The sequence below is a fragment of the Hemiscyllium ocellatum genome, chromosome 36 (assembly GCF_020745735.1).
Source record: "Hemiscyllium ocellatum isolate sHemOce1 chromosome 36, sHemOce1.pat.X.cur, whole genome shotgun sequence".
Classification (NCBI taxonomy): domain Eukaryota; kingdom Metazoa; phylum Chordata; class Chondrichthyes; order Orectolobiformes; family Hemiscylliidae; genus Hemiscyllium; species Hemiscyllium ocellatum.
In genome coordinates this window covers 13,055,811-13,081,083 of record NC_083436.1, presented here as the reverse complement: position 1 = coordinate 13,081,083, position 25,273 = coordinate 13,055,811, and the positions used below count along the sequence as shown (strand labels likewise).

At 40.2% G+C, this 25,273-nt stretch overlaps 1 protein-coding gene across 1 annotated transcript in view; it reads right to left on the bottom strand.

Moving 5' to 3' along the window:
* fat4 (FAT atypical cadherin 4) overlaps positions 1 to 25,273 on the bottom strand; it is a 308,318-nt gene that overhangs the window by 33,130 nt on the left and 249,915 nt on the right. Inside the window, exon 10 of the mRNA XM_060851445.1 lies at positions 14,534 to 14,638. Within this exon, the coding sequence (XP_060707428.1) occupies positions 14,534 to 14,638 (105 nt within the window). The remainder of the gene's footprint in view (positions 1 to 14,533; positions 14,639 to 25,273) is intronic.

Sequence of the window (25,273 nt, the reverse complement as noted above, 5' to 3'; positions counted from 1 at the left end):
AATGATTTTCTTCAGAAGCCATGACAAATTAAGAGAAACCAACATATCTTTGGTTGTAAATCAGGAGAGGTCAATTCCAACCAAAATATGTCTCACTGATAAAAGTCAGTGAGTCACATTTTGATGAACACAGCCAACTTCAGGACCAGTCTGGCAGTGAAACAGCTAACTTCTGTGAATGACAGTGAAATAATAATAGAAAATGTTGATTCAAAACAAGTCACTGGTTAAGAAACCTACCTAAAACAATGTCCTATTTCTTTTTTAGATGTTGGTTGTCCCTCTGTTTTTACTTCAGATTATTTGGACTTGTCCTATTGATTCTGCATTTGTACAATAATACCAGGGAATGTGAAAAAGTACTATTTTCTTTAATTTAACAACTATTTGATACTAGCTCATTTCATTCATGCTCCGTTTCACAGTTAACATTTATGAAGGTATCTCATCAAATGAATTTGTATAAGGATAAGATATTTTGGGAGCTAAAATTAGGTAGCTCCAAAGCTCAGCAGAGGGAACTGTAATGTACAATTAGCTTGCCTGCTCTCATTCAAACCATGCAAGCTTCATGCTGCCAATTAACTTAAATGATTATGGCATGTAGCCCATACTGAATCTACTGCTGAGTGGCTGCAAACTTCAGCCAAGACTCAAGCTTAATGTAAGGTTCACACCACTTAAAGCTAGCCTGCCAGCTTACAGCCAGACAGCATCCCTTAAAGACAAGGTGCATTCTGGTTGCAACAATTGTTGGATTTGCTTGAGGGGAGAAACCGTATAAGCAACAGAAATGGTAATGGTGTAAAAGGTCGTACAGCATGCTCCAATCTTCTTGAATTCCATATTAGAGATCCTATGCAAAAGCTCAATAGGAGAAGTTAACTTGGTAACTTGATGGTGGTAGGAGGATGCATTTTATTATGGAATGAGTCATCTGCAAACAAAGTTCCTTCTCTTGGTTTTGAGAACTTCTGTGAACCCCCACATGCAACAATGGCTGATGAACAGGAACATGTTTCCAGAATCTCTGCCCGGGAGGACCCGCTGGTGACAAATTTCAGAGTCCTGGACACCTTGAGGGCAGCTGGCATTGCCATCTTTGCCCTGTTAATGCTCCAGATGTGGTGTCACGATGTTGTCACCTCCTTGATGAAGCGCTTGCAGCCACTGACCCGGGGGCTGGAAGGAGAAGGTCACCCTGAAAACCAAGGTGGTTAACAGCCCACCCCCCACCTCCCTAAATGAGCAGCTTCTCTCTTTGCCTTCTTTGCTTCATTATGTTCCGATGCTTTTGCCCAAGGGGGGTTTGGTCCTGAACTCCATGACAAGGAGGAATTGGTTTACTCAGCAGCCACCCAGTGCCACAAACTATCACCACCCCATTTTCCAGTGCAGCTCCCGATTTCACCAAATTTTATCAACTTGTCCAAACACTTAGTCTGTCCATGAACTCAGAAGCAGCTAGTGGAAAGTAATCAGTGATGACCTACCAATTAGATTATTATGCCTTTAATTAAAATGGGCCAGGGTGAGCCTATTGGCTGATCTATGTTCAGCCCTGTGTATTTGACAGAAGGTGCTAATTAGGACCCTCTCATGTCATCTTCTGATGCAGTGATGGCATTCCTGTCTCTGGACCAGGAGGCCTGGGTTCAAGTCCCACCTGTTCGAGGTGTATAATAACATCTCTGAGACAGGTGGATGAGAAAAATAGGTTAAACAAAAATTGAATTAGTGTAACTAGAGTGGTTAAATATGATAGGTTGGGTGTCAAAAATCAGTTTTATATGCTGACTGATATCACAACTTATCTACTTGGCAGCCTTGCAGTAATATACTCAACGATATGGCATCGTACCTTACCCTATTCATATGTGAATCCTACTGGAAATGCAGGGCACCATTTTTCTTCCTAAACCTGCATCCAGTAGTGGCTTCATAGCAATACAGAGGCTGCAAAATTCAGTTCTATGTGTGAGGTGTAAGGAACAAGATGTTTATACTTACACCGGACCTGTGTAAAAGTTGTTTAAATTGTACAAAACAGACTACAGTGAAAGACATCTAATAAGGTGGGCAAAGTAATTTATTGAGTACTTTGCCAGGAACTACTTTGCTAATCTCACCCTCAGCATCCTTGAAAATTAAACACTTGGAAAGAACGATCATTAACTTTAATGGCGCTTCATCTTAATTCTACTGATTTTGAAAAAAGCAAACAAAGTTGGTAAGAATTGCTCTTGTTGCTGTGTAGGGATTTTATAGATGTATCTGCCTGGCATTTCCAGAAACATAATCGACTTGTTCTAAAGAATGTGTTTACAATTTCACTAGAGATTTCAAAAAGGGGAAATCCTCATGAATAAGTTTCTAATATTAATTCATACAGTACCCAGAGGAGTTCCTGATTTTACAGTTTTCTTTAAGTTTTTCTTGGAGCAGCAGCCATCAGCCTGACAATGTGATGGAGCTGGTATTAATAAACATGAAGTTTAAAATGTGAAGGTTGCTAAATCACCTTTGGTCAATGACACCCACTGATATTAATTCAGCTCCCACCTACACAGTTGGAACAAAGACACTAACTTGGTAAAAAAAAAACTAAATTGTAGGATAGTCTAGCTAATCATAATGCTTCTCAACCGGTCGATTCTTCAGAAATGCTGTGGTTAGGGGATCCTATAAATGTCTTCACTCATCAAAAAACGCGCAGAGCAAAATCTGTCTTTTTGCAAAGTTAAAAATCACACAACCAGGTTATAGTCCAACAGATTTAATTGGAAGCACACTAGCTTTTGGGAGCGTCACTCCTTCATCAGGTGATGAAGTTGTCTACTGTTTCCACCTTCCCAATAATTTACAAGAAAGATTTAAGTTAAGGAAGATAAGAGAAAATTCTGTCCAGTCCCAGCTTCCTGTCATGTGGAAACTGTACAATGCACCGTACTTGTGACACTCCAGTGCACAGCTGCCAAAGAATAATGTTTAACTGTCTCAAATGTTTCTGGAAATTATTTCATGAAAGTTTTGCCTGCATACTGTGGTAGTGAAAAGGGTCGGACACAGCTGTCTATTTCGCTGGCTCCACTGTTTTGAATTATCTACTTCAGGAGGAGGCAGCGATCACAACAAAAACTCAAATTCAATGGTTATGATTTGATTTGGCATTTTATAACTAACAGAGGAACTGCTGAGGCCCTCTTAGTCATCTAATAAACTGCCTGGAGTCCCACTGTATCACTAAAATAGTGGTCTTGGTCAGAGGTTGAAAAATCCTAAAATAAAACACATTATCCATTGTAAGTTCAAAATAAACCTGTCAGAGCTAGACTTCTACTTTTAAACTAAGGATAACAGGACTTGCATGAACGTTGGCAATCGTAATTGGCCCTTTGAGCACTCGCAACCAAGTGAGCTTTATTTTACTCTATCACCAATCTCCAGACCCAGAAGAAATCCCAGTCCTTCAGGCTCTATCCCTTGCCTCTTATTTGTCAAACACTGGACCCTTTCGTATTAAACTTTGTAGAAGCTGTTTTTGAGCTATATAAAACACCCAGCTGATGAAGGGCATTTCCCTTCTTGGGCTTCCATTTTTTCTGTTGCCAATATTCTTCTGAATCTAATCTTACCTCCCTTGAAGACATTTCAGTCTCTCTAATCTGTTAATGACACTTATTAGCCTGGACATCCCATACCAGATAATACTGGGCCAATGCTTTCTTAATCCCTCATTGCTCCACCTTGCAATCCTTCTTTTCTTTCCATTTGACCCTTACCATCTAAATTCCTTTGTTTACCACTTCCTCTACCTGCCTCATCTCTTATCTCGATGTGTTCACATTTCCCCTCCTCTCATTCCCACTCTACTCTCCTCACTTGTCCTTCCTCTCTGTTCCACTTCTTCCAGCTTGGTCCAGTTGTCCCACAAACACTCCTCAGCCCTGCTTAAGCTGAAATTGCACACAGCCACGATGCTGTTATTGCAACATCATGCGAACTTAACTGGTAATCTCGTCAAAATCTTGTCAGTTTGCCCACTTTTCAATTCATTCAGGGGATCAAACTGTTGGTTAAAGATGTCAGTGCCGGTTGGATAACCTAGTCAATGCTCTTTGGCAGTGACCTCATGAAAAGCAAGTGGACTAAAGGTGAAATAGTCTGCAAGTTTGCTGTCACCTATGTTATGCTGAACTGAACTCAACTTGAACTCCCATTTACGTCAAAAGAAACAAGGAGCTGATAACTGGTATACACTCCATTCAAATAAATGGAAGCATTTGTGAATTGTGATTTAGTGTGTGAGCAAAGCTATATACAATTGGTCAGTCTTATTGCTCCATTCAGGCTGTTGGAACCATTTTCACACAAATATGATGAAAGGTTTTCCTGAAATTTATCATCATGTAGCTGGAGGCATTTCTACTATTGAAAATGCTGTATAAATATGCATTATCCTGTTGGTGGAAGGAATAGTGTGGAATTCTAATATCCAAAAAGTGAACAACGTATATTAGCATACACATCTCTGGTTAACTATGTCATCTATTTTTATGAGTTATGATTCATACAATTCATAATTATCATAATGTGAACAGGATAGTGAATTTTCTGTGAATACACACAATACAAATCTACATTCCACAAATTATTTAAATATAATTAAACATTTCCCATTGCAAATGCAAAATATAACTATGAGTGACAAAACTTGAATGGGAGAGAACAATAAATTGGAAAAATAGTTATGGGTCCAAGTGGGAGTTGCCTAGAGAATGTTAATACAATCCCTAATTCCTTTGGAATGGAATCATTTTAGTTACAGAACTGGATAACTGACATAGTAGAAGCTCAACAGAGATGCCTAATTCAATAGAGTGCTGAAAAATTAGAATGGCACTCCATCAGTCTGGTAACAAAAGCAATCAAGTTTCATGAGCTGAATAACTAAGTGTCAATTTTTAGTTTCTCCCTGAAGGGAAACTAAGGTTATCTTTCAAAAATGATTACTGCCACTTGAAATCCACTGTCTCTGACCATTACAAATGTTGCTTTAGGAAATTCTAGGACTGAAAATAACAGCAAGTAGCATGGCTTCCATTGATCTAATAGGAGCAAATTGTCCAGAATAACCTGAGACATCACTAAATGTGGCTTGGTGCTAGAAATAGACATGGGTAATAAGCAGGAAACTGATCCTAATTTTGGCCATAGCGTAACTGAGGCATAAAATTGTCAAATCAGCCTTCTGCACTCCGTTTCTGTTCTGTCGATGATCCTCCCAAATTGCATCCACAGTCACCTCACAAATTTCAATCTCTGTGTATTGTAAAATATTAAACAAGAATGGAATGTATGATTGTAAGGTCAAATTTATTTAGGGGTCAGCAATATTCTTTAAGCTCAACCATTTGTCATGGTATATCATGCAACAAATCATTCACTGCATAACTTGAATATTGCTGTGAAGCAAGACATATTTAGAAAGCTTTTCCAATTTGTACTCATTCGGACAAATGCAAGAATGCCAAAATATTTCAAACAATCACAACAATTTATAATACATTAGGAAAAGGTGTTAATTGGTTCCTAAGTCATTTCTGATTCACTTTAGCAATACCATGTCTGTCCAGATTACAGAAAGGTGAACACTTTCAGCACCCTGCCCCCCTTTTCAGCAATATTCAAACTGCTCTAAATAAGATGCAGGAGTGGAATTAGTACATGCGGCTTATTGAGTGTGCTCAATTATTCAATCATGGCTAATAACATTTCTCAACTACATTCTCCTGCCTCTCCCTCTAATCTTTGATCCCTTACTAATCAAGACTTATCTATCTATTTGAAATATACTCGCTGTCTTGACCTCCACAGCCCTCTGCCACATGAGTTCCATATATTAATCCTTGCTGGCTAAAGAAATTCCTCCTCATTTCTGTTCTAAAGGGTTGTCTGAGGCTCTGCTCTTGGTCCTAGTCTCTCCTACTGGGAGAAGCATCTTCTCGGTCCACTCTCGGTATTCTGTACGTTTCAATCAGAAACCCCTCATCCTTCTAAATTCCACTGAGTACAGACCCAGAGTCCTTAACCACTCCTCATATGACAAGCCCTTCCTTCTGAGGGTCATTCTTGTAAACTTCCCCTGGAGCCCCTCCAATGCCAGCACATCCTTCCTTAGATGAGGGTCCAAAAGTGCTCACAATATTCCAAATACAATGTGATGGGAGCCTTATGCAGACTTAGTAAATCTCTCCTCTTGTATTCTAGCTCTCTCAAAATTAATGTTAACACTGCACTTACCTTCCTAACTGCCAAGTGAGCTTGCATTTTAACTTTAATACAATCCTGAACGAGGACTCCTAAATCCCTTTGTACTTCAGATTTCTGAAGGCTTTCCCCAGTAAGACAATAGTCTCTGCCTCTATTCTTCCCATCAGCATGCATAACCTCACGTTCTCTCATACTGTGTTCCATCTGTCATTTCTTTGTCTACTCTTCACCTGTCCATGTCCTTCTGTAGCCTCCCCACTTCCTCGACATTACCTGCCCCTCCACCTAGCTGTGTGTCATCTGTCAACTTAGCAACAATACCCTCAGGTTCTTCAACCAGATTGTTCACAAAGCATGAACAGTTGCGGACCCAACACTAACCTCTGTGGAACTTTTCTCGTCACCAGCTGACATCCTGAAAAAGACCCCTTTATTTCTACTTGCTGCTGTATGCCTGTCAGCCAATCTTATATACAGGTTAATACCTAGCCTCTATCACTATGGGATCTTGTCTTATTTAGCAACTCCTGTGCAGCATCTTGTTAAAGGTCTTCTTGAGATCCAAATGCATCACATTCACTGGCTGCCTTCTGTCCAACTTAGAATAAAATCCCTCTAATGTGGAAGCAGGCCATTCGGCCCATCAATTCCACACTGACCCTCTGATGGATATCCCTCCTGTAAACCTCTATCATCCACGGCTAATCCACCAAACATGCATATCTTTGGACTGTGGGCAGAAATGGAGCACCCAAACAAAACCCATGCAAGCCCTATTTTAACATGTACAATAAAATATTCTGCAGTATTTAAGTTTGCTTGTATGAATCAAGAAACCTTGCTTTGTAACAGATATTAAGGTATTCTGCCTGTCATTTATTTATGATTTGATTTATTCTTTCATAAGATATGGCCAAATATATTTCCCATCCCTAATTGCCCATAGGAAGCTGGTGATGGGGCAATTACCATCCACGTGGTGCAAGTACAGCTACAGGATTGTTAGGAAGGGAGTGCTCGGATTTTGGCCTAGCAATAGAGATGGAACAGCTAAATGGTTGTAAGTCAGGATGATGTGGGGCTTGGCAGGGAATTTCCAGATGGTGGTCTTCATATGTGTTTACTGACCCTGTCCTTCTAGATGGAAGAGGTCATGGGTTTGGGAGGTGTTTGTCAAACGAGCCTTGAAGTACTGCTGTAAACATCTTGTAAATGACATACATGGTGTATACAATGCAAGGTGATGGAAAGATCGAATGTTTAATTGTGATAATGACACAATGAATAAAGCAATTGAGAACAGCACAGATTCTGTCACGGTTTGCGATATATTCATCGAGATAAAGAATATCAGTGCTTTGCAACGGGGCATTTCCTATCTTTAGAGCATCAGTGCCAGTATTAACTGTACTTTGGATTCAATGCTAAGCACAAAGCTAGATTTCTGACATGACAGCCTCTCTGTCCTTGCAAAAAGGTTAAAAACCTCACAAATCAGAAGTGTTGGCCCTGAATATATCATTTCTGGTTTTTGTGAGGGAGGGTGAGGCACAGCATGGGTGGCTTTGGGCTTCATGCATGTATAGCTAATGGATACAGTACCTATTTGAATTAACAGTTGTGTTCATTTAAACCTGTTTTGGTATCCTCATTTTATGGAACCCAGTGTGGACGGAACAGGCCAACAGGTAAAGATCCCAGGATATGTTAAGAGGAAGTTTGGCAGGTCAAATGTTTTTCAGGGTGGTTGGAAGAGGGATGGTGGGGTGGTTTGTAGAATTGGATGGAAGGGGCAGTGTTGGGTATCCTTTCTGATTGTTAAAAGCATATCAGAATGCGCCTGAAAATACATAAACCCAATAGAAGAGTCAACCTGCCAAAGAACTTATAATACAAATGTTGTTCTCCTAAAAGATTCGTTGAATGAATTTCAACTTATTGATTTTTTAAAATCAAGGACAGTGTTTATTTAATAATTAATATTTTATTAGTCTTTTAATAAAAAGGACAGACAATAAATGCTGGCCTAGTCAATGATATCTATGTCCCACGAGTGAATAAATATAAAAGATCATCAATAGATAGGCAACTTTATTTTGTAAACTTCAAAGTTTTCCCTTGATGGATACACGGTGAGTTTGTATGGAGTGGAGGAACATGGATGGCAAGTATAGCAGCATTGGGCACCATGGAGAGTTTGGGAGATCACGGTGGGCATAGGGAATTAGGTAACATAGAAAGTATGTATGAGAGAGATGGAAGTAAGAGGGGTGAGGGTTGAACAAGCATTTTGGTTTAATCAATCTTTCACACAATTCTCACGCACGGGGCAGGCACTGCATTGAGTCTGTGATATATGCTCTCTGTGGTTGCCTGACCCATGTCTCAAATAATCCCACTACTCCAGAAGGGAAATCTAACTTTCCAGGCTACATTTTTCCTGGGTATTCTGAGGAACTGTCCTGCCTCCACACTCCCCACCTGGGAATGAAAATCAGGGCCTTTTTTTTTTATTCATGGCCAGCAGCACAATTTCCTTTAAACTTCAAAATAGCCCCTAGTGTCCCAGTTCTAACTCTGTGCAGGTGGATGGATGTTGAATGAGTCAAAACTTTGCCAAACACATCTATTTCTCACACTAGTCATCGTGTGGCATCTGAGTGAAATTACCAATTTCATGTACAATTCATAAAAGGTTTCATGCAGTGAAGTGTCATCAGTTAGAAATTAGGTTGAGGCTAACAATATACATTTCCCATTGGGCTGTTGGCGAAGTGCATTTCACCCATATGTGTGAATGAGATTGAAATCTAGGTCATTTGGAAATAGTAGGACAATGCACATTAAGGATTATTCTTCTCGGACCCCAGATTATATCACAATTATATTTAGGATTACTAACAGTTTTAAAGTTTTACTAAATTAAAAGACATATAGGTGCAACATTTATTCTTGAATATATCAATTTTAAAGGGGCACCATTTTAATAAGTGTTTCAAGTCTGAGTCTCACAGCATATATGATTTCATTAATTAGGTCTGTTTAATAAAACAAAGCTGCCTGGAATCTGCTTGTATAAACTATCTGGGGTGCCTAGTTTTATTCCAACCTTCACTGCAATGACTTGCCATTATCTGCAGATTTATTGTTGTACTATAAGCTCGCATATAAAAATGCTTCATACAAGTACCAATAAGATGACAGGATAATTGTGATTTGCCTTGAATAAAATGACAGTAAGAAGTTACAGCTCTCGGCATTTAATATGTAGCAGCATCCAATGTGGTTCGAATCACCTTAATTTCTTGCTGGTGGTCTGCCATAATGCATGCTGGCAATGACTTCAACCTTCAGTACTTCATTTTAATGCATGATGGCAATAGTTATTGTAGAAGTTAGCAAACAGAATGATTAGGAACATTTTTCCAGATGTTATCGAGGCTGTACTTGCAATTGCAATTCACATTCGGAGAGAGAGAGTATCTTTAGAGTACTGAATTGAGTTGGCTAGTGACAAGCGCTGGAATTCCTGTTCTCATCAGAAGAATTAGGTTGTGGTGTAACGTAGTTCAAATCATTGTTAACTGGACTTTACATGTTGAGTCACAGAAAATGTTGAGTCATGTTTATATTGTGGAAGACATTTCTTCATGAATGAACCCAAGTAAACCAAGTAATGCCATGGTTATGGTAACTATTTTTAAATGCAAATTAGCATATATGACATCTTGGACAATGAGTTGATGAATTATGATGCTGTGTTACTGTATCATTTTGTTTATTTTCCTTGGTAGTAGATAATTCAGTTTACTGGTCTCTAGGAGAGCGAATTCTGAGCCGTGTGATTTTCGACTCCTTTTTATACCAAGAATGAATGAATGGGGAGGAAGAAAGAATTTCATCCTTGCTTCCTTGAACTGCAAGAACATTTTCACTGACGCATGTGAAAACAAGCCGCCATGATAAACCATGAGCGGTATCTGGAGTGTTAGACCAGGAAGGATGCTACTAATCCAGTTGGCAGAATTTAATGTTTGCAACAGGAATCTAGCTCACTAGGTAAAGAATCCTTAGGGAATTACTGCTAAGATTAAGTTTGGAATCCAGAGGCCTAAGCTAAAGCTATGGAGACCGGTGTGCAAATACCACCATTATAGATAGTGGAATTTGAATTAAATTAATACATCTGCAATTGTTCTAAAAGCCCATCTGGTTCATTGATATCATTTTGGGAATGATATCTGCCATCTTTGCCTGATCTGGCTTCCATCTGACTCCAGATCCATAGTGATGTGGTTGACTTGTAAATGGCCTCTGAAATGGGATCACAAGCCATTAGCACAAAGGCAATTAGGGATGTGCAACAAGGTTTGGCCATACGATGCACGCACATGGAAAAAGTAAGAACTGCCCATAAGACATTTAAGTAGCATGTATTGCACCGTGCCCTGTATGCGCACACATCCATTCACAATAGGCCCAGTAAGTGTGAGGGGCCGTATGTGGTATGATAGAGATTACAGAGTCAAAGAGGGGTTGAAGGCAAAGGTATGGAGTGTCTTTCAGTGTTCCTCCTCAGTGCCTGATTGAGGGATTATTCCCCTAGCACTTCAGTCCCATAAAATCTTACAAAAAAGAATTTGTTATTTGGATTTTCTGGATGACTCTCCTGTTTGACAAAGATTGAATACCAATTAGATGTTCACCTAAGCTTCTCAATTAGCATCTAATGAACCTCCCAACTCCATTATTGGTGGAGGCAGTGTTCCCATCCTGCACTCTCCCCTTGAAGAAATAAGCCCCATCTTACACTTGCTGGCAGGCAGGGAAGAAAAGCATTTAGTTCTATCCAATGTTTGCTTTTGTGTTTTAGAATAGGCCCAAATAAATTGTCTGCCTTTCTGCCTAAGGTCAACTATGAACTAACTTGCCTCAGCTATAATGATCTGGGTCAACTCCAAGCTTCAAACTCAAAGCATATCAGCTTCTGTTGCTGTCCTCAGGGTTTCACACATTGCTGCATACTGACTTAGGTAAAAATGGGAACTGGATACAGCGTTGAAGGGTAGTGGATTATCCATATTTATCAGATTATAAAATAATGGTCTGAGCAATGAAGGCAAGCATGCTGAATGCCTTCTTAACCAACCTTCTACCTGTGACACAGCTTTCATAGAACTGTGTACCTGAACCCCTAGGTCTCTTTGTTCAACAACACTACCAAATGCCCTACTATTAACTGTGTAAGTTGTGCCCTTGTTCATCTTACCTAAATGCTATACCTCACATTTATCCATATCAATCTCCATGTGCCACTTCTCAGCCCATTGACCCAATTGATTAAGATCTCTTTGTAATCTTAGATTAAGATTAAGATCTCTTTTCCACTGTCTACTATACAACCAATTTTAATGTCATCCACAAACTTGCTAACCATGCTTCCTAAATTCTCACCCAAACCGTTTACATAAATGACAAATAACAGTGGACCTAGCACCAATTCCCATGGAACACCACTGGTCACAAGCTTCCAGTCTGAAAAATAACTCTCCACTACCATCTCTATCTCCTACTATGAAGCCAAGTTTGCATCCAATTGGCAAACTCTTCCTGAATCACATGATCTAACTTTACTAACAAGTCTGCCATGTGGAACCTTGTCAAAGGCTTTACTAAAGTCCATGCAGACAACATTTGCCACTCTGCCCTTATCTATCCTTTCAATCATTAGTTCTTTGAAAGCTGCGTCACAGGTAGACAAGATGGTAAGAAGGCATTTAGCATTATAAGAGTTGGGATGTCATGTTGTGGTTTTACAGGACTTTGGTGAGGCCTTTTGGAGTACTGTATACAGTTCTGGTCACCTTGTTACAGGGAGGATATTATTAACTTGTGGAGAATTCAGAAAAGACTTACCAGAATATAGCCAGGAATGGAGGTTTGAGTTATAAGGAGAGGCTGGATGGGCTGGGACGTCTTTCACTGGAGTGTAAGAGGGTGAGGTGTGACCTTACACAGGTTCATAAAATCATGAGGGGCATAGAAAAGGTGAACACCAAAGGTCTTCTTCCTAGGGGTAGTGAGTTCAAAACTAGAGGACATATTTTGAAGATGAGTGGAGAAAGGTTTACAAGGGATCGAAGGGGAAACTTTTTCACACAAAGGGTGGTTCACATATGAAATGAATTGCCTGAGCAAGTGGTGGATGCAGATACAGTTACAATAATTAAAAACATTTGGACAGATACATGAATGGGAAAGGTTCAGAGAAATATGGGACAAAAGCAGGCAAATGGGATCAGTTTAGCTTGGCCAGCATGGACAAGTCTGTTTCCATGCTCTATGACACTATAAATTTGACTGACATCTGATTTTGGAACAACTTGGTAATGTTGGAAACTGTCTTCTATTGTAGGTAACAAGCTTTTGTCTCTAGGTTGGCAGTAACAAATAGTAGATGGGAAGATAACAGTAGGCCCGTAGTGATTGTCTGTATTACCAAAGCTTTAATGGCTCTTACTCAATACTAATCAAAATCATTGTTTACTGCAAAGTAAAGTTTGTTCTGCCCCAGCATGAGAATCTAACATCCTGACTCTGCCATATCCAAACACTGCACTTTTCATCTGCATCTCCTGCTTCCTCCACTTGCCCTGGCTGAGTGAAATAGCTTCGTCTGGAATCAGCAGAGTGTTTGGCCTAGATATATGCCTTTCTTGAATTTTTCCAGCATCTTTCTTTATATCACCTCTAGCAAGCTCATTGACAACATCAACCTCAACATCATTCCCAATTAACTGTTCCCAGTGCAACCGGTCTTCCTGGAACTGTATTCATTTTCACTTTGTAAACCATTTTCTACCCTCAGAAGGTGAATGGACATGAAGGCTAAGAACTAGAGTGGCAGTTGCAAAAGTCATACAATGTTCTCTCATTAGAGAGAGATGACTGATGATTGTGTAACCTGACAGCCAACATTCCTTCAGCGAGGTCAAGAATATAAGACCTTCACGAGGACCTCAGCCAATGTGGGAATTGAACCTGTGCTGTTGGTATTACTCTGCATTGTAAATAAGCCATTCAGCCACCGAGCCAACTGGTTTCACCACAACAGCTATACCAGTCTAAGCACAAGAGGTTTGCTTAAATCCTGGTCCTTGGAGACAGGGCTAGGCTAAACTGTGGAAAGAAAGTAACAGAAAATGAAACAAATATGGGTGAAAGGAAGGGAGAATGGTACTAAGTGACTGGGAATTTGGAGAAAACCACGAACAAGAACTACGGGAGTATCAGAATAAACTTAAGGAAGGAAACAGTCTTCCTTTGATAACTGTAGGAAAAAGTCTTAAAATGATTTCCAGTCTATGTCATCTGCAATACTCTGGTAACAGTCCAGATATGACTTCAGACTGGCTGCAAATTTAATCTGATGGAAATAATGAACCATATCTGTGATGGATGAGTCTGAAAGTCACTCTCTTGGACATGCTTTTAATTACGAAAGAACCTTCATGTACACGAATCAAGAATGAAAAGACGAAGCAAAGAAAATGACTTCATTAACATAGCATCTTTCACCAACTCAAGGAATTGCTAAGTGTTTTACAGCCAATGCATTTTTTTTTAGTTGTCATTGCATGATCGATTAAACCAACCTGGTAAAAACAATGACTGCAGATGCTGGAAACCAGATTCTGGATAGTGGTGCTGGAAGAGCACAGCAGTTCAGGCAGCATCCTTGGATGTGCTGTGCTCTTCCAGCACCACTAATCCAGAATAATAAACCAACCTGGCAGTTGTTCAACTGATGTACAAGTTTTGTTTGTTTTGCACATTGAACTACGTGTTGTAAATTAAACTTGGAATAAATTTATGCCTTATACATGACTAATGTTTCCTGAAATTGGCTTGAGCTTTGCAATAAACTGTCATAACAAAGTGAGTGCAAGTAATATGGTTTATAATGTAAAGTAATCGCATTTCAACTACTTATGCACAATTATACTTGAATCAGCCTGAATTGCTGGTTTGAATGAAGCAACAATCAGTCTATGATACAGCATGATAATGTATATTGAAAACACTATATTATGATTACACAAAAGAATGCAAAAATGACAAATGGCCATTTTCCATTCAGCACAACCTGTTATTACAGGCCCGTTTCAGCTAAATACAAACACCTCAGGAATCCTTTGCAAAAAGACTACACCGTTGAATAGTATATACATGCTTACATAACTAAATTGACATTCCTTACCAAATGGACAGTGGCAGTAATAACCAGTAGCTTGATTCTGGCAGGTTCCTCCATTAAAACATGGGTTGCATTCACAGTAGTTAATAGTGGAATCACATGTTTTACCTGGAACAAATAAAAACACAAATGAAAATGTACATAGATTATCCCAGTGAAGGGTTCACCAGTTCAAAGTCTGCATGCCATTCTTAGAATGTGAATGTTTTGAAAGTTGTGTGATTTTTAAATCTTTCCCTCATTTATTTCCTTGGATGTTTGTTGCTAAGTGAATACAATAGCTTGCAGTGCACAATGAACTCCTCTGGTTGTGTTCAAATATGTAGTTCTCACCAGATGATGATTGGCCATGCTGCTCATCTTTTATTCCAAGCCTATCTAATGGAAACATCATGCTCTAAACTGTTCCTTCCATTTTAAGTGTCCTTTGGTAACAATTAAACACAGTTGCTCCATATACAGGAGTTTAATGTTATTGGTTCTTATCCAATATCAGTTCCAAAATTATAGAAAATCTATATACACAACTTGATGTGCCATCACATTTTTTATGTATCCAAGGGTGTTAACGGATACAAACCAAAAAGGATCACATTATAATACAGGTTTGAGATGCTGATTGAAAACTTACTGCTGGATGAACAAATGGGTCTAAAACAAGTTTCAATATTGCTTCATTCTGAACTGGAAAGTGGGACACAGTGAATGGACCAGAATGGTGAAGATCTGAGAGAAGCAAGGATGTTGCTCAATAGCAACATGGATAGAACAAACATTTGTATTTTTTCTCTTGAATCAGATTTCCAATTAGTAGTCTCTGGTCTATAAACTCAAACAGGCTCATTAGCTGGTGTGATGAGGATGATTTATGACTGGTGGAGGTAAAGCAGAGAGCATATAAACCTGATAGCATATTTCTGACAAATTAATCTTCTCAAATCACACTTCACCCTTATTCCACAACCTGTTGTAATGTGTAAGTTGCAGAATGAGTAAACGCCCTTCGATTTCTTCCTTTTCCTTCAGCAAAGGTTGCTTTGTGCATTTATCTTTCAGATACTTGAGAACTGTCACATAGCCAGCCCCTGGCAGTCTGAGTGTCTAGGGCAAGCCCAAACCAAGGAGGTAGGAACACTCTGATTCAATGCGGCTCTCACAGCCTGTCAGCTACCTGCATTCTTCCTGTTCCTCTTTAGTCAGACTACAGAGTCCCCTTTTCCTGACACAGAGTGCCTCTCCTCCCTCCTTCATGCAGTGACTCATGGTGAACTGAGAGATGTTGGCAGTTTTGCTGAGTTCAGCCAAGATAGATCTTGAGGTATAGAAATTTAGGACTACTGTCAGAGTTCACTTGTGTCTGATGTTTATGGAATCCCGACAGGTTAGCCCACACCAAACCTCCGAGGAGCATCCCATCCAGTCTCACCACCCAATCTATCCCTGTAATGCAGTATTTCCCATGGCCAATCCACTGAACTTACACATCCTTGAACACTATGGTAAGTTAGTATGGCCAATCCACCTAATCTGCATGTTTTCGGATTGTGGGAGGAAACTGGAGCATCTGGAGGAAACCCTCGCAGACACAGGGAGAATGTGCAAACTCCACACTGACATTGCCTGAGGCTGGAATTGAACTGTGAGGCAGCAGTGCTAACCACTGAGCAACCATGCCTCTTAAAGTGAAGTTATGAGGAAGCTCCATGAAGACCTCAGGTGAATACACCATCCACTAAGAGCTCTCATTACCTCCTGGACTCACAGCTTTCCTTCCCTGCTGCCGATGCTTCATTTTCTATGACCGTGCAAAACACAATGTGAGGGATAGTATCTATGAGAGATTTGTTGACAAGTTTTCAAACTCCAATGAGCTCCTTTTACAGGTTCACAATCACTCCCTTTAGACACTAACAAACTATGAAACCTCCTCCAACAACACATTTCGCAAACTCCATAGCAGCATAAGAAATTCTATGAAAAGCCCCATGCTCGTACCCTTGATAGCAACAACAGGTCGAATATTGGGGAAGAGGCACAGGGAAAATGCTGGGTCTCTTATGACAACTAACGGAGCGCAAGGAAGGACTTCGAAGGTTTATAAATGTCAGATCAGGAACCAAGTCCATGTTATTGCCTAAAACAAATGCATGTAGAGTTTGCAAATCATGACTTCATTTGAGACGTAATGTTGATTTGCTGCCATTTTTGGGACTTTGGGCTCCTTCAGCACCAACACCAATGCCAGAGCAGACTCCAACTCTGCAGCCTTTTACAATAGAGTTTTCCCTTGCATGTCCAACCAGAAAATGGCAGCATATATTAAAGTGTTAGGAATGCTTTTGATCAGTGCCACAAGTGGTTACGTATAGGCAAATCCATAAGGAGGTTGAACCTTACTATTCAAAATTGCGTCAGTCTGATGAAGTGGTAGCATTCACATGAATTCATTCATGATTCATTCATGAAGCATGTTTCCACACTGCTCAAAAACTCATTTTATGATTTGGCATGAAGGGCGAGGGTAGATGAAGAACATGTGTTGGCATGGGTGGAGGATGAGGAAATTGATGGGGTGTGTGAAGTGAAGGATAGACCACCTAAAATTTATCAGAACAATAAGCCAATTTCCCAAAGAACTGAAGCTTAATTGAATCAATGAGCAACACAATGACATTTGGGCCTCTTTTGTTATGGATATCATTTGCTTCCATACTTCTGGGATTATCTAATTCCATAATTCATGTGTTTTCCAGACATAGGGCCAAATTTTCACTTCTGAGGCTTCTGCCTTAAATGGGGACATGTCTAGTTTGGTGTACCTGTTTCAGGAAAGGTTCCTGAATGGTAGAGGGAGGTTGGGTGGTGGTGAGATAGATTCAGGCCCACTGCCACTGGATATTGATCTGAACTACTAAATGCCCAGCTGCACTGCTGAAAAGATTGTCTCAATGTCTCTGGGACTTTGTCCTAATGACCTGTTAAATATTAAGCATTCTCACCCTCATTACTCACACCCCATCATTGCCCAACCCATTCCCCATATCCCAATTCCACCTTTTCATGCTCCCCACACACCTCCATGGTCTCTCATTTCCTCTGTGCAAACATATGAAATGCCTTTCTTAGCAGTGTGGCAACATATTTTCAACTCAAAAGAAAACCTATTATAAATAAGACAGCATGGACAAACATTTCAATAAACATTGCGATCCAGCTTCTTCATGTCTACCACTTCACTCAGAATCATAGAATCCCCTCCAGTGCAGAAAGGGTCATTCAGCCGATCAAGTCTGCCCCGAATTCTGAAGAGCGTCCCAACCAGAGCTAGCCCCCAGCACTTCCTCTGTAAATCTCATTTTACACGGCTAAACTCTGGACACTACAGGGCACTTTAGTATGGTCAATCCACCTAACCTGCACATCATTGGACTGTCGGAAGAAACTGGAGTACCCAGAAGAAACCCACACAGACACAGGGAAAATGTGCAAACTCCATACTGACAGTCAGCCGAGGCTCGAATCAAATCCAGGATCTGGTGCTGTGAGAAGTCACACAACACCAGGTTATAGTGCAACACGTTTATTAGAAATCACCAGCTTTTGGAGCATTGTTACTTCATCAGGTGAAGTGCTATACCTGACGAAGGAGCAGTGCTCTGAAAGCTTGTGATTTCTAACAAACCCTTTGGACTATAATCTGGTGTTGTGTGACTTCTGATTTTGTCCACTTGTACCTCCACACCTTGGTGCTGTGAGGCAGCAGTGCTAACCACTGAGCCACCATGCCAGACTTTACCAGAGACCCTCTTCCTTGCAATACCTAATGCTAAGCCTCCAGCTAAAAACCAGCAGAACTTATCACGTGCTTATAAAATCAGTCTTTAATAATTCTGATGAGAGATTCCAGTGATATGCTGCCGGGGCTGACTTATGAAGTAGAAAGTTGAAATTGGCAGTTGCTTAGGACTTGGGTAAGAAAACCTGATGGGGAAATCTGGCCACATTGGATGTAGAGGTGAGGAAGCAGCAGCCACAAACAATGCCAGGAAGAGCCAGCAGAGGGTAATCTAAGGCTAGATTTTGAATCTTCCAGTTGCAGCTCAAACCGAGATGGCACTGTGAAGAGTACTGTGAACCATCTTAAATATCCAACTGGGAGGTCTCGGTGATAATTAAGGATCAGAGCCATCCACCTCTAAGGTTAAGTTTCAAGTACTCATTCTGAGGCAAGATAATAAAATGATATGGAAAGTCAACACCTCCCTTTCCTTTGCCCATATGTTACTTGAATCTCAAACAATTTTTGTTTTTACTTTAGCAAGATTGATCATTTAATCATGACAGACAGGTTATGATGGAAATTATATAGATGAGATGATTACATTCCCCACAGTGTAGAAACAGGCCACTTAGCCCAACAAGTCCACACCAACACTTCAGAGAGTAATCCACCCAGACCCATTCCCCTACTGCATTACTCTACATTTACCCCTGACTAATGCACCTAACACTATGGGCAATTTAGCAATTCACCTGAACTGTACATCTTTGGACTGTGGGAGGAAACCAGAGCACCTGTGGGAAACCCAGGCAGACACAGAGAGAGAATATGCAAACTCCACACAGACAGTGGCCCAAGGCTTGTGTTGAACCTGGGTCCCTGGTGCTGTGAGGCAGCAGTGCTAACCACTGAGTCACTGCGCCATCCCAAACAAAAGAAACAAAACGTTTGACAAGAATGTGACTTTGAAGGAAAGTGGTACGAGAATAACATTATAGGTATATGTGGTTGACGATGCATATAATTTCAACTCAAAAATAAAGTGTGAAGCATTAAATAAAAGCATAAAATTATAAAGCTTAAAGAAGATGCGCATATTTCAGCAGGCAACAAGGTTTCTGGGGTCATTTTGTGGTGGTGGGATGGGTATTCATTCATTAACTTTTGAGGCAATGAGAGACCCTGTTGTCTCCCTTCACTAGGATCAAGCAGCTCAGGGCTAGAAGTTGCACCTGCTGAGAGCTACCTGCCTTCATATTGCTCTGCATCATCCCCAATCAAATGGTGACTGCTGTGAGAAAGAAACATAGCAGAGGCTTCAACCCTTGAATGATCTCAGGAGTCAGATGAGTATTGTTGGGAGGGATTTCAAGAGATGGGGTCGTAGGGGAGCAGGTATTGACAGCAAGGGAAGAGGCTTAATTCTGAACAACACACTGCCCATTTTCCCAATGCTGGGTCCCTTAATGAGGCATTGAGTGCACTGAACCAGGGAGACTACAATCAGCTTTAACAGTTTGTCACCATACTGTGCAAGTGGGATGAGGCTTTTAATTTGGTATTAAGTGTCTACTTAGCAGCCTGAAATAGCCATGGAATGGTGTAGGAAAGCTGTCCGTGGACAATATCAGGACAGACACAGAAAGGTGGTAGAATCTCCATTCATCATCATGATGAAATGCCCTGTCCAAATTTACTATGAGAGAGAGCATAACATATTGCATTCTATGTTGACACACAATTCATAAATGTTCTGAAATGAATAGTCAGAATAAAAAGGAAATTTGGTGTCACTTCCAAGCCCACAACATCTGCCATCTAGAAGAACAAAGGGATCTTAATCAAATAGATCACTGGGCTGAAAAATGGTAGATGGAGCTTAATCTGGACAAGTGCAAGGTATTGCATTTTGGTACAACAAACATTAGGAGGGCTTATACAATTAATGGTAGGGCCTTGGGTAGTGTTGTAGAACAGAAGGACCTTGGGTGCAAATACATAATCCTTTAAAGTTGGCATCACATGTAGACAGGATGGTTAAAAAGGCATTTGACACGCTTGCCTTCATTGCTCAGTCCTTTGAGTATGAGATTTAGGACATTATGTTGTGGTTGTAGAGGACATTGGTGAGGCCTCTGATGGAATACTGTGTCCAGTTCTGGTTATCCAGTTACAGGAAGGATATTATCAAGCCGGAGAGAGTTGAGTTATAAAGAAAGGCTGGACAGGCTGGGACATTTTTTACTGGAGCGTAGGAGGTTGAGAGATGACCTGATAGAACTTTATAATATAATGAGAGGTATAGATAAAGTTAATGGTAATTGTCTTTTCCCTAGGATGGGGAAATTTCAAGATGAGGGGCACATTTTTAAGGTGAGAGGAGAGAGATTTAAAAAAAAGACATGAGAGGCAATTTTTTTACACAGAGAATGGTTCGGGTGTGGAATGAACTTCCTGAGGAAGTGGTGGATGCAGGTGCAATTACAATCTTTAGAAGACATTTGGGTAGGTACATGAATAGGAAAGGTTTGGAGGGATATGAGCCAGGTGCAGGCAAATAGGACTAGTTTAGTTTGCAATTATGTTCAGCATGGACTGGTTGGACTGAATGGTTTGTTTCTGTGCTGTATGACTCTATGACAAAGTCAGCAGATACCCCTTCAGACCACACACCACCCTGACTTGGAACCACATCACTGTTCCTTCACTGTCACTTGGTCAAAATCCTGAACTTGCTCCCCAACAACACTGTTGGGGTCTCTCCACCTGAAATACTACAGAAGATCAAGTTGGCAGCTCATTACCACCTATTTCAGGGATGAGCAATAAATGTTGGCCTAGCTAGCAACACTCATTCCGTGAATGAATGAGAAAAACCAAAATAAAAGGCCAAGGTGACAAACAGAAAATTTAAAATTACACAAGTGCTAAGACAACGAAGAGGGAAATAAATAAGTCAGTGAACAAACAGTGGGGACTTTCCCTGGTCTGTTTAATTTCTATTTTTGCCTTGCAAGTTACTGTAAATGAAAGGTGGAAATATTCAGTGCTCTCTATTGGCTTCCAGGACTTACACAAGCAAGTTACATGAGGTAACAACAACGTATTTCTTTAATCAATTTGACTGGAGTATTTTAAATGAATAGGGTGGCAAGTGAAAATTGGACTCAATGTAAAATCTTGTACAGAAAGTAAAGGAGAGAGAGGGAGAGAGAGAGAGACAGAGAGAGAGAGAGAGACAGAGAGAGAGAGAGAGAGACAGAGACAGAGAGGAAGATAGATTTGCTTTGGAAGAGCAAGAAAATGGAAAGACTAAAAAAATCTGCAATAATTAAAAGCTGAAGGAATTGGACTCTACACTTGTTCTGGATCATTTTGGTGCCAAGACAGTTGTTTGTCAATAATTATGACACATCATACCATTAAGAAGGTTACTTGGTTGAGACAGACAAGGCCGAACCTCAGGAAGCAGGTTTAGTGGGTGCAGGAACCGGAACTTCCTTATATTCAATGAATTTCAGTGGTGATTCAGATAGTGATGTATTGGCTGTTTGCAAGACTAATCGCAAAAAAGAGCAGATCGGACAGCAACTTTCATATTCAAATGTTTAACTCTCCATTTCCCCCACTAAATTTGCCGTTCGATTTGGTGAGTTTTGTCAAGTTCACTTTTGAAAACAAAATTTGCTTTTAATTGAATTTTGCTGAAATATTTGCTCAAATATATTAGTATGATTTCTTAATTTAAAGACAAACAATTTATTGAAAGTGCATTCCTATAATAAAACATATGAAACAGGAAATGAATAGTTCAAGAAAAGGCCGGGCAGAAAAAAAATGAACACCCAATTCCTGTGCATTGAAGCTTAGTTACTTTGAAGAAAATGTATCTTTTTTAAATCAGAAGACAAAGTATCCTAAATCATCATTAACTAACTCAACTCTCCAGTAGAAAGGTTTAAACTTTAAAATGACATTGAGCTGAGGTAATCTTTCGGTTATCCTCAGCCCAAAAACGTAGAATAAGTTCACTGAAATGAGTCACAAAACAGCTGGCAAAATATAATCCATCAAAATGAGCAGTGGGTTTGCTGCAGTGAGGATGAAAGGCACATTGTTTCTTTCTAGATTTGATGGTCACTGTGCTTCAGGTTAAATGTTGGAACACCATATGTGCAGACACACATGAATACATAATGTCATCAAATCGTGAGTTATTTTATTGTAGCAATCATAATTTTGTTTTACTCTTTTATGAGATAAGGGCAACTTTGGCTTGGGCACCATTTATTTCCATCTCAAACTCCCCTTGAGACGGTGGCAGCGAGAGAGGGAGAGGTAGGGACAGCCATAGTGCTGTTCGGAAGGGAGTTGCGAGACATTCACGTTTTTGAATTCAAAAGGCTATACCAAGCTTGGTGCAAAAAAATGCATCTCACTTTAGGCATTGCTATGATCATTTTACAATCTGTAGTGCTGTACAACTTGACACACAAATCTTTGTTAATGCTGTTTTATAACCAGAAGTAGGAGGAATGTATTAGCAACCTGAGGTGAATGCTGTTTCTTCCTAACAAAAGAACAAACAAAGCTGGTAAAATTTAACAAGTCACGCAGCATCTGTGGAAACTAGCAGAGCTACTGTTTCAGGTCAATGACTTCTCCTCAGACCCTGCCTGGTCTGCTGAGGTTTCCCAGCATTTACTGTTCTTGATTCCAATTTTCAGCTTCTGCAATATTTTATATTTGTATCATTTCTGCCATCTCTGTCACTTGCTTAGATCTTTGTCGACAGAACAGAATGCAATATGAAATGAAAGTGGGCAATGGTCAGCAACTTATTCAATGGCAACCACAATTACTCCATTGAGACAATTCAGATAACTTCCTTTTGAACATAATTGAACAGCTTCTTAATGTATATGAGCATTGGTGGATTTTAGTTTATACCCCATCACAAATTCATTAGTAACTTCTCTAGGTGTTAGCTTTGGGAGTAGGTGAGCACTTTGTGATACTGACCACAATTTGGTTACATTTACCTTAGTGATGGAAAGGGATAGGTATATACCACAGGGCAAGAGTTATTGCTAGGGGAAAGAAAATTATGATATAATTAGGTAAGATCTACGATACATAGGATGGGGAAGGAAACTGCATGGAGTGGGCACAATTGAAATGTAGAGCTCGTTCTAAGTATGGACCTATCAGACAGGGAGGAAGTGGTCAATTTCTTTAGTAAAGAAATCGAACCTCTTGTCAAGAGGAACAAGGCGGCTTATGTCAAGATGAGATGTGAAGGCTCAGTTAGGGTGCTTGAGAGTTACAAGTCCGCCAGGAAGGACTTAAAGAAAGAACTAAGAATAGCCAGGAAGGGACATGAGAAGTCTTTGTAGGAGCAAGGAAAACCGTAAAGCCTTCTATAGGCATGTCAGGAATAAATGAATGACTAGAGTAAGATTAGAGCCAGTCAAGGACAGTAGTGAGAAGTTATGCATGGAGTCAGAGGAGATAGGAGAGATGCTGAATGAATACTTTTCATCCGTATTCATACAGGAAAAAGACAACGTGGTCGAGGAGTATACTGAGATACAGGCTGTTAGACCAGACAGAATTGAGGTTCACAAGGAGGAAGTGTTAGTAATTCTGGAAATAGATAAGTTCCTGGCACTGAATGAGATTTATCTTGGGATTCTCTGGGAAGCCAGGGAGGAGATTGCAAAACCTTTGGCTTTGATCTTTATGTCATCATTGTCTACAGGAATTGTGCCAGAAGACTGGAGGATAGCAAATGTTATTCCCTTGTTCACGAAGGGGAGTAGAGACAACCCTAATAATTATAGACCAGTAAGTCTTACTTCGGTTGCGAGTAAAGTGTTGGAAAGGATATAAGAGGTAGAATTTCTAATCATCAAGAGGGGAATAATTTGATTAAGGATATAGGAACGTGGTTTTGTGAAGAGTAGGTTGTGCCTTACAAACCTTATTGAGTTCTTTGAGAAGGTGACCAAACAGGGGATGAGAGTAAAGTAGTTCACGTGGTGTATAAGGATTTCAGTAAGGCATTTGATTAGGTTCGTCACAGTAGGCTATTGTAGAAAATATGGAGGCTTGGGATTGAGGGTGATTTAGCAGTTTGGATCAGAAATTGGCTAACTGAAAGAAGACGGAGGGTAGTGGTTAATGGAAAATGTTCATCCTGGAGTTCAGTTACTAGTGGTGTACTGCAAGGATCTGTTTTGGGGCCACTGTGGTTTGTCATTTTTAAATTGACCTGGATGAGGGCGTAGAGGATGGATTAATAAATTTGCAGATGACACTAAAGTTGGTGGAATTGTGGACAGCGCTGAAGGATGTTGCAGGTTACAAAGGGACATAGATAAGCTGCAGAGCTGGGATGAGAGGTGGCAAAAGGAATTTAATGTGGAATAGTGTCAGGTGATTTACACTTTGGAAGGAGTAACAGGAATATAGAGTACTGGGCTAATGGTAAGATTCTTGGTAGTGTGGACAAGCAGAGAGATCTCTGTGTCCATGTACATAGATCCCTGAAAGTTGCCACCCAGGTTGATAGGGTTATTAAGAAGATGTACAGTGTGTTCGCTTTTACTGATAGAGGGATTGAGTTTTGGAGCCATGAGGCCATGTTGCAGCTGTACCAAACTTGGTGTGGCTGCACTTGGAATATTGCATACATTTCTGGTCGTCACATTATAGGAAGGATGTGAAAGTATTGGAAAGGATGCAAAAGAGATTTACCAGGATGTTACCTGGTGTGGAGGGAAGGTCTTATGAGGAAAGGCTGAGAAACTGGAGACTGTTTTCGTTACAGAGAAGTTTGAGAGGTGACTGAACAGAGAACAAGATGATCAGAGGTTTAGATAGGGTGGACAGTGAGAACCCTTTTCCTTGGATGGTGATGACTAGCGTGAGGGGGCATAGCTTTAAATTGAGGGGTGATA